At 36.2% G+C, this 11,023-nt stretch overlaps 1 protein-coding gene and 1 long non-coding RNA gene across 2 annotated transcripts in view; one reads left to right on the top strand and one right to left on the bottom strand.

The window, feature by feature from the left end:
* LOC120369452 overlaps positions 1-11,023 on the top strand; it is a 35,597-nt gene that overhangs the window by 22,582 nt on the left and 1,992 nt on the right. The window contains exons 3-4 of the long non-coding RNA XR_005583168.1: positions 4,673-4,719; positions 10,722-10,830. This is a non-coding gene — a long non-coding RNA (uncharacterized LOC120369452). The remainder of the gene's footprint in view (positions 1-4,672; positions 4,720-10,721; positions 10,831-11,023) is intronic.
* The window catches only part of UBE2D1 (ubiquitin conjugating enzyme E2 D1), a 40,448-nt gene continuing 33,985 nt past the window's right edge, over positions 4,561-11,023 (bottom strand). Inside the window, exons 6-7 of the mRNA XM_039482761.1 lie at positions 8,936-9,029; positions 4,561-4,660 (exon numbers count right to left, since the gene is read on the bottom strand). Coding sequence (XP_039338695.1) covers positions 4,615-4,660; positions 8,936-9,029 — 140 coding nt within the window. The 3' untranslated portion in view covers positions 4,561-4,614. The remainder of the gene's footprint in view (positions 4,661-8,935; positions 9,030-11,023) is intronic.

Below are 11,023 nucleotides of genomic sequence, written 5' to 3'. Positions count from 1 at the left end.
GTGGAAAGTCACAGTTCTGGTGGCAGTCACTCTCACTCACAGAGCTGACTAATCAACCTTATACTAGATTGTACAAGAATAATTGTATTGTGATTCTACTGAGATTCCTCACCATGAATTCAACCTCGGACTATTGTCCTACCAACATTTTCCTAGTCACCTGCCTAACACAGAGAAACCTGTATAGCAACACTATGAAAAAGATAATTGGGGTTATATTTGGAAACACCTAAAGCTTTCAGAAGACCAATCTAATCTTATTTCATTTGATACCAATGCATCAGGCAATATTTTTATTAGGATGATCACATCTAAATGGATGTCTGATAGCCTTCTGGTTTCAGACTGCAGGGATACAATGTCAAAACTTACTTGTTTTGAGACAAAACCATTACATAACAGTCCATCTCAGCTGTTTCCCTAGAAAACCATCTACCGACCTACTAAGTGGTCCTCTTTCATAAACAAATGCTTTAAAAATGGCCCATTATGAGTATCTGGGCACTTCACACATTTTAATGTATTTATCCTCACAACACAGCTGGCATGTAGGGAAGAAATATTTCCATTTAAGAGATGGGCAATTGAGACACAGAGGCTAGGCCCAGGTCCTCAACAATACACATTTAACTTCCACTGGTTTTAATGGTAATTAGGTGTCTAAACACATTTGAGGATCTGGCTCCAACTCTCTCTGTGTTTCAATTCCCCATCTGTCAAGTGGGCCTAAATGATTTGCCCAAGGTCACCTATGAAGTCTGGGCCCAAGCAAGGACTGAACTCCAGCCTCCTAAGTTTCAAACCAGTGCCCTTCGCCCTGGCCCTTGTTGCTTGGATTTCACCCTCAGAGATAGGACTTTTCAACTCAGCTTTTGAGCTCACTTCCAAAGTAAAATAAATCAAACTCATCCATCACTTTTGTTTTCTTTCAGTGTGTCCCTTATTTTGTTGACCAATTTATTTTTAGATAAGTAAAGACTTCAATGGTGTGTTTGATAGTGCAGTTGTTACCTTGTTCCTCTTTATACTGTTAATATGAATATAGAACAAGCTCCCTTTTTCCGCTAGTAGTAGCAGCTTTACTCTTTTGCAACATCCCTTCCGCTTCTTGTGTGAGTGAGAATCTTGCTGATAGTATTTTTAGAGAAAAGAGTATTTAACCTATAATAATTCTTCTCTGATTATGCTGTTTTGCACTTCCTTTTTTTTCACTCCATAGAGCAGTCTCATGCCCTTTGTTCTCTGTTCCCCTCACTGAGGAACAGCAGTTTCCTTCTGAGGGAATGATGCATTCCATCACAGTGTCTTCAGTATTCTTCCCAGCTGCTTTTTACACCCATTGCAGTCTCCAAACCACTATTCCCCATATACAAGGCTGCTTTTAATAGCCCCAATTAATTCCTTAGCAGTTGAATACAATATTAAAAATGTAGGATTAGACATATGAGTACTTAAAGAGCAAATTATTCTTTAACAGAGACAGATATACATTTTTAATTTTTATTGTCATTTAGGCCTCAGTTGGCATCTTTAGGCAGAAAATACCACAATCAGAAATTTGTTAAACAAGTTATTAGAAAGCAAGCTGTCTGTAATATTAGAGTAAGAATAAATAAGAATAAAACTAAGATTACATTTTCAAGAATTTCCAGAGATATGGAGATCCTTTAGTTGTGGCGATGTCACCGTAGAGTAGAGAGGACAATCAGATGAAGCATTTTACAGTGAATGGTAGAACATGACTGGATAGAGAGGAGGGAAGCACAGATTATTTATACATTGTTTATTCCATCATAATGAAAGCAGCAGGACTGAGCAATCTTTTGAAGAGAGAAAAGAAAAAAAAGTCTTCATAATGCATCATCTAATAAATGATGACAGAACATTAACCAGGAAATGCTTAAAATCCTTCCTTATTCAACAATGATTTAAATGTTGTCCTGGTGGATGAAGTTTGGAATTACCTAAAATGCCAGTCAAAGAAATCAGAATATCAGACCCATAGATTAGTAGGTATGATTTCTTGGACAGAAGAAGGTCTAGACTACTTAAGGCAGGTTGATAACTGAGTCAGGAACTGAATTTCAGCTAAAAATACCACTGAGAAAACTCCTACAAAGGATGTCTTCAAGACACTTATCTTCAAAGAATCCTATAAAGTTAGAGTGAAAACTAGTGCTGCAGTCAGTTCATCATGGTCAGTTAATTTGATTTCTATTGCTCATCCCACAGATCTTGCATTATGGTGGGAAGCTATTCCTTTTTGTATGGTGTATACTCAAATATTGCCAATTTACTTATAAACATTTTCAAACTAACCTTGATGTTTTAGTAAAAGTGAAAGACAAAGAATAATTAATTCCTTTTAACATGCAAATCAAGCTTCCAAATTTCACACAGTTAAGCATAAGACACTAAGAACTATTTAAACCATTTGTTCTGGTGCAAGCATATTACTAACAAAAATGTAAGAAACAAATGAAAAAGAATTCTGGGAAAGATTCTGTTACTCAGAAGCCTTTTCCTCCTCTCCCCCCACTAGTGATATTATACAAAACAAATTAATGGTGAATACTTTAGCTTCCATAGCAGTAATATCCCATTTCAAGTAGAGTGGAATTACTCATTTATTTTTACTATTAAAAGACTTTTATTGACCATTTTAAAGATGGTATATTCTACAGTGTACAACAGGGACATTCTTTGAAGCAGTGCAGTGAAAAAACTTCAGTGCTTCTTCAGTGTTGCTCTCAAAAGTCAATTGTACATTAGAAAAAAAAAAAAAAAGACATTTCACAAGTGACCAATTTGTGCTGCTGTTTTATATTCTGGGCAATGGTGAATCAAGGAATTTTAAACAAGTATTAATGAATAAAAAAAATTCCAATGGTAGAAAAAGTTTCTAGCATGCATGCTGTTCTACACATTCCAGTTAGATGTTTGCTACAGGAAATGGCATATTTTCCTTGGTGCAAGAGAAAGCACTGGAGTTAGCTTGCACTCAGAGGTTTTGGCTCCTGTAGTGGCAAATTTCCCATTCAATCCAGTTTTGCTTAATGCAGAAAGTTCAAAGCAATAGGCTAATCATGCAATGTATTTATTTATTTATTTACATTTAGCATCCTGAGGGGGGAAAAAAATCTGTGGTTTGAGATTAAAATGCTTTTATTTTTAGTTTAAAAACAAAATCTGCTTTTCCAATACTATGGATTTTCTACATGCATTGTGAAGTAGACTGAGATGACACAGTTAATGGAAAAGTTAACTTCACGTGTGAAAAATATTAGACCAAAATATTGTTAGACATAAATGAGGGAAGATTCTTTACCATGACATTCTGATATGGAAAGTATTCATTTATATCAATTTATGTGAAGTGTCTGATGCCCAAACGTGATTTTTTTCTTGTCAAAAGAGAATTGTTTTTTATATATATATATATATATATATATATATATATATATATATATATATATATATATATATATATATATATATATACACACACACACACACACACACACTACAATTTCAGCAAAGTTGAATCCCACACAATACAAAACAATGGGTATAACATGTTAAATAAATTGGGCTACAGCTAACAAAATTAATTGCAACAGTTAGAATTAAATATCAGATGCATGGCTTTATTTTCCCCTTCGTCTATAATTCACATGCATAACTTAATACTCCGATCTTTTAATTTTAGAGCAAGCACTTGCAAGGTTATGCAAGATTTAAATAATAGCCAAGACAAATAGTAGAAAATGCATTTTATTTATATGGAAAAAGCTACAGTAAGGTTTGTAAAAGGTCTGTGAGAATATTATGTTGCCAATATGGGGGGGGGGGGGGAAATCAGTTATGAATAGCAACAAACAAAACAGTTACATATCTTTCTACATAGCAGTGCAATTAGTTCACATTGCAATAAAATTAAGTCAAGTATGCAACAGAATTAAAAAACCAAGTGTTTCTCCATAATCAGCATGTTAAGAATTACAGTGCAAAGATCATTTTAGGTTTTAAGAAATCTGCAGTCAGTCTGTATAACAGCCCATAGGGAGCAACACCTCATTGATTTCATTAGTAGCAGTTGTATCATGTGAATACTGTGCTAAAGGAAAAAAGTCTAAATGAATTAATTTGCATGGTAAATAAAATATATTTAGTCTATACAGTAAAAAAATACAAATTATATAACAACTAACAGAATGAACTTTTGAACAGAGACTTATGAAACTGACAACATATCTTAAAGACACATACAGTATTTCTCATGTAAAACATCTAGTTTTTCAGCAAAAAATAATTTGGTTGCTTTACAACTGCATTAGGGAGCTTGTAGGCTGAAGATGCAGAAGTCCAAGAGTCTTAAAAACCACAATAAATGTCTTTTGCAAAGCATACAAAAAAGGATAAATAGTCTCACAGTTTTAAGATTAATTTTTGGAATTTTGTTTTTTCTTGCTCCAGAAACACACTTACATGGGTAAAAATTAAAAAGGGCCTCATGGTACATTGAAACAGTAAACTGTGCTCCATTTACTTCTAATTTTGAAAAAACCTAGAATTTACAGTACTCTGTATATATGAAAAAAAGTCTTCACAAGTTTACATTGCATATTTCTGAGTCCATTCTCTTGCATGTCTGTTGTATCTGTATGTGTAGAAAGAAGGCATTTCAATGAAGATAGCTATATGATCCACAACATCTAAGTAAGTACTCAAATGATGTGTTACTGGCTCTCTACTTTTTGGGATTGATTATAATCTTGTGAAATATAAGAACTGTTTTACATAGTAACTCTTTCCCCAAGAAACAAAATAAATAATCCATAGCATATAGATACATATGCTCAGTTTTGGGACTACCTAAAAAATAAAATTAACCACAGCAGTCTTCTATGATTGCATTAAAAATGTAAGAAATGTACAGTTTGTGCATATGTAATCAGTTTTTTGCTAATAGTTCCACTGTGCACAAAAAACAGTGCCGAATCAACAACTCTAGCATAGCATACTTATGAATATATTAGAAACATATTAGATAATTAATGCAGGCAAGTAGTAGGTCATTAAAACAATGCACACCATATACTGAAGCACAAGACTGTTTATTTCACCATCTGTTTCTCAATGTCAATTCTATTTTGGCTGTAGAAATTCACTTTAGGGTAAGTTAAACAAGTTTTTAAAGACTTTTCCCAGAAGAAAGGTAAGATTTGCATTAAAGCTAACTATATACCATTAACAATTTGACCTTGTTCATTCTAATGTCATTATTACAAAGTTATTTCCAAAATATTATTTAGGTATAAAAGATCTTTTATTGAGCTAGGTCAAAACCTAGGAAGTTTTTTTTTGTACTACTTCTTATAGTTGTCAGTTAGTGTCACAACTGCCATAGTCTGCCAACAACGTCTAAACTTTGACACTCAAAAGGTAAGTAATTATGCTTCTCCGAAAGTATCATTTGACTTGATTTCTACCCTTGGGTCTTTTCCTTCCTTCATGAGACTGGCCAGAACTCCCAAACCTCCTAGCCAACTCTCTCCTTGCCTTGGTAGTAGCACGTGGCATATTAAACTCCTGACGGTAGGCTCAGCAGCCTCTTGTGCCCCCACCTGTTAGTTCCTTCTTCAAATAAAAGGGAAGCAAGAACTTTTGCAAACCTATATAACCTAATTGCCTCCCTTTAAGATGCCAATATATGTAACTTGTGCACTAACTGCAGCAGTCTCCATCATCTGCAAAACACATGCTAATGGAACATAACTCCTTGGACTCTACGTTAATATTGGTAAAAGTTGGTATATAGCATAACCAGAGTTTAGTCAGCCATGACTTTCACCTCCCAAATCTGAGGGGAGATAAATTCAATAGAAAGCCAACCAAAGGATATCTTCAAAGAAGTAGAGTTACAAGCAAATTTTCCTTTCTTAAACCATGCCATACTGATTGGATTCTTAGTCCTCACTTCGAAGAAGGAATCTCCATAAACCAAGAGATTCTCCAAGAAACTGTATGGGGAATTTCCACACCATCTTAAGAAACATGGAGACTTTTCAACCCCCCCCTCCCCTCCAAAAACAACAGGAGGAAGAAATATTGAGTAAATAAACAAGCAAAGGCTGAGCCCTGATTTCTTCATCTTGAGAATGATAGGGTTTGTATTACAAGGCAGATATACAAATAAGTTCAAATATTGGGGCAGGTGCTTGCAAAATGGGTCAGACGCTTTGATTACACCAATCATCATAACTGGCAAGAAAAACTACCGTAGTCTGCAAAAATGTCCACTCCACGAACAAGAAAGACTGTTTCAGCAGAGGAATTTCCTTTAACAAGACCATAACCTCCATCTAACATAAGCAAAGACCCCAACACAACTTGACGAATAGAACAGTTTTCAAATTGAAAACAATCCTCAGTTACCTTCAGGAAACTGTGCCCAGTGAGGAAGAACTACAGACCATCTGTAGGTGTACCAAAAAGCTCCTGAATGGATAAGTATTAAAAAGCTAAATCTGATTCTATCTGTAATATGTAGATGACAGTCAGTCAATGTCAAACATATACCTGGTAAGTACCTTTCATATTAGTGCTGGTATTAATGGGTATTTTGTTAAATTATTGCAGCAGGCACACACCAACTTGTTCACATTTTACAAGCAGTTTGTGATCTCTTCCAGATATTCCATACAGACTCTAGAGATCCTGGAACAATGAGTATAACTGATTAAGATACTAAAGAGCAGATCCCCTAGGCTACCAGCAATTAGCATGAACACCATGAGTGAAAAACTGCCCCAATGACTTGAATAAGGCTAGGATTTCAACCAGAATCACAGGTAGCCAATATGCATACCAAAACACATCCACCAACAACCTAATAGTGTCTACCAAATACTTGACCCAGGGAGCAAACAATCTGAATTTATGGAATCTGAAAGGGGTTAGGACAATCACTAAGAGCGAGACATTGAGTTAGCTGCATCTTCATTGATATTATGTATTGTGTTTTCAGGCCCACTAAGATGCTCTCATGTGGTTCAGATGTCACAGGTACACCGGACCCTCGCTAGAACACGGGGTTTTGGATCCATGCGCAGTCTCACGTTAACGTGGGGACCGCATTACGATGGATTCCAATGAAGGTAATTAAATTTGGGATCCATGCACGGTCCCATGCTATAAGCAAATTCACGCTATATAGACACACGTTCTTGCGAGGGTCCGCTGTACTAGAATACTTTTGCAGAAAACAGTTTAGGGCATATGCTGCAACTGAGTTTCAATGTGTCTGTTTTAGCAAACAGACCACATCCTGGACTTCTCTTGGACTATCCAGACCAAGAAACATGTTCCACAGGACCTCTAGGAAGAAAGCTCAATCCCCCACCTACTTTGAGCACCCTGGTGTGGAGGACTGGTGTACCCCCAAGTTACTCTGTTATCACATCACTTGCTCATTAGACTAGTCAAGCATTCCACTATTTGGAATGACGGTTAAACACTCAGATTGTGGTTATAGGACCAATGAATCAATATTCCCTCTAAACATAAGAAAAAAATTTAGAAACAGGAGTTAGAAGGAGGAAGCATATACAGATGTTCCTGTCTCATTGGAAATACGCAGCTTTACTTGCGGAGGAGATTGTCTCAAGTACAAGCTCTTTGAGATGCATGCCGCCTCCCTTGTCCTCTTCTCCCTCGTCCCCTACCCCGTGCTACCACCAAGACTCTTCAAGCCACTCTCACAGTACTAGTGTCTGATACACCAGGGGAAAGCTCCAGAGATTCCAAGACACTGGCACTCCAAAATTCCTCCAGGGAACCCTTTGGAAATTCCCAAGTCTGGTCTGTAATATGCTGAGGGCCTAGAGCCTCTAGCCACCCCTATATGAAGTGCCCCATATTGTGCCAAGGCATCAACTTCCTGAGATATCCAGAGACATCAGCCTCTAGAGTCTGAAGTGCTTAGAGAATTCACTCTACACTGCACTGTTCTGGAGATAAACTTCCACTATGTGCCAAAGACCTGGAGACTCAGCTGACCACAAAACACTGGTACCAGACGTTCTGGGGCTACAGCCATGCAATGTACTTGGATTACAGTGCTTCAATGCTGTTACACATCCATGGCAGGGATGTGTAACAGGGTGCTGTCTGAAGCCATCAAAATTCAGCTTTGGGAGTTCCAGGTGTGCTTTGAGAACAAGACTAAGACCAAAGAGTAGGAATCCAGTCAATATGGTATCTTTAGAGATTAAGTCCTTTTAATTTAAATCTCCTCTGCACTAGAAGTATGCACTACTGCAGCCATTAGTTGCCTAGGTTGCCATCCTGATACAAGCTCTCCCACCAGTTCTAAATTGAGGTCAAAGTTAAGAAAAGTCCATTTTTGCTGTAGGATGTTGCTGTTTGTTAGATGAATGTGGCTATGGAAAAAACTTGTCAATATTTTCTATATTTTAGACAGAAGTTGTATTTGGGAAAACAAATGTCAAAATTTAATATGCATGTTCAATATCTTTTAACCTTTTGGCAGAGGCACAAGTCAATAAGTCTTTAATGACAGGACCACATACCACCTCAAATATATTATTTGTCCTCATGTAGTTTAAAACTAATGTAAACATACAAAAGAGAAGTGTCACAGTTATATGTACAGATTTTTGCACTAAAATATTAGGAAATATCAGTGTTAATTTGTGTAACTCTCCAGTCTACTAAAGTAGTTTAGTTGAAGTTATAAAACTGTTACATGGGTTCTCGTTAGACGTCTATTGTTTAAAGGCTTAGATATGTATATCTTTGGTATACCTAAGTTTTGTGAGCATATATGAAGAGAATTCTTCAAAGAATGAGAGGGAATGTTTTATGTGTAGCAGATTAAAAACAAGCCTCTAAATATCAAAAAGTTACTTACTTTTCCTTGTCTGACTTGTAGATTTGTGCAATATCTGGTACTAAAGGGTCATCAGGATTAGGATCACAAAGTAAGGAGCATATGGACAATAAAACTAAAAAAAGAAAATTAAGGAAGGGTTTACTTCTTTGTCTTATTTTCTATAATACCTTACTATATACAGTGATAAATTTTGGGAAACAAATGCACTTCATTAGTATTAAATCTTTATACTACAGGTCTGCCCATAAACCTCACTCAGGATCATGGCCCCATTCTGCTCAATGCTGTATAGACATACATGAGGATATGGTCCCTGACCCAGAGACTGTACGCTCCAAAAGCCTGATGCACAATAAACACACCATGCAGACCCATGTGCTTGTGAGGAATTCACTACAGGACTCAGGCCTTAGAAGTGAAACAACTGACAATTTTGACTTACACGCGTTAAACAAATCTACATACTGTCATTGAACATTTTATCAGACTGCAAGCCTTTTTGCTTTAAAACCAATACAATTAGTTTCTCATTGAGAAAGACTAACTTTCTGACAGAGGGCTTAGTGCAAGGTCACAGGATCAGCATGTACCAATTACAAATACATCTATTTTATATTCTGTCACACTATCATGCAACACCAGATTTTAGTGTATTTTTTCCAATTTTGTAGCCAACTTACATTTATTTTCTCCAGTAAGACTGCATATGAAAATTTTCACCCAATTTGAATACACTAGGTATTAGATTTTGAGTTCTAAATACTACAAATTTTGCCACCAACAGATGTCAGTACTAATTTATTGGCATTCTTGGGCAGATTTAATTCTATCACAAATACTGGCACACAGATTTTGGGAGAGGGCCATATATTTATATTCAGAACTCTGGAAACACTTCTGTATATACTGTGCCAATATTTAGATAATTCATGGCAAGAAAAAGTTATGCTGATGACATCTCCAGCATGTAATAGGATTAGTTAAATTTGCTTTATGGAGACAATCTTGTGTCTAGCAAAATCTATTTAACTTTTTGCTCAGGAAAAACACAAGAAAATGAGCTGATATACTTCTGACTTTTTGCCATATTCTTTCTAATCATCTTCAAACAATGTAACTCTTATCTCCAATGTTAGAGGTATAGTGTGTGTGTGTGTGTGGGGGGGGAGAAATGACAAAAAATAATGCAGACATCATGCAAAGAGGGGATTAGATTATATTTAATGATCTGCAGAACTCCGTGAGCAAGGGTACTCCTAACTCACCTACTGTTCCCACAGTAATTGCACAATTTACTGTTTAATCATTTTGTTTTATGGTGGTTTTTTTACCATATTAAAGTTTGAATTCAGTTTAATATTAATGGTATTTTTGGCTGTGTCAGTTTCAATCATTTTGTGCTGAAGTTTTTGGCACTTATAAAAATCAACATAAGTCACTAATATTTGACAACTCAAGTTGCTTGACTGGTCACATTGAGCAGTGACCTCTTTAGCAGACATATGGTCCTTTAATCCTGCTCAGCAAGAACATATGTGCAAGTGATAAAATAAACTTCCATCAACCATTCAGGTGAGGCACCAGTTTGAGATATGCAATGTACATGCACATGAATGAAATTAAGACTTTAAAAGCATTCTACCTAAAGCGTGAACCAGGGGACAGACCAATCACCACTAATAATAAAAGAGCATTTAAGAAAAACGTGTAGCCTTTAAATCTGAGACTATAAGATGCAAATGGCTGACATCTTCCCTCCCCCGCTTTTCTTCTTTTTTTAAAATATGTCCTCTGACATTAACAGGGAAGACGACAACGGTTGCTCAGTGACAGGACAAGTGGCCAATTTATACAGAAAGCTGCAGAACAAGTATACACAAGATGTTCCTTATGCATCTACCCCCGCAATCAAAGTAAATTTAGACTTTTTTATGTAGCTATTGAGTCTGTCTTGCACAGAATTGGTGTGTGTGTGGGCAGCAGCTGCATTATACAAGATGCTATAATAGCGGTACCTGAATGGAGCAATTTAGATCAGATAAAGACTCAACAATTTTGTCTTGTTCCAACTGAAAATGTAATGACACTATTCTAAAAGGAGACATT

This window comes from Mauremys reevesii, linkage group 7, assembly GCF_016161935.1.
Source record: "Mauremys reevesii isolate NIE-2019 linkage group 7, ASM1616193v1, whole genome shotgun sequence".
Classification (NCBI taxonomy): domain Eukaryota; kingdom Metazoa; phylum Chordata; order Testudines; family Geoemydidae; genus Mauremys; species Mauremys reevesii.
Note: the sequence above shows the minus strand (reverse complement) of the source record. Positions and strands in the feature narration are given on the sequence as shown.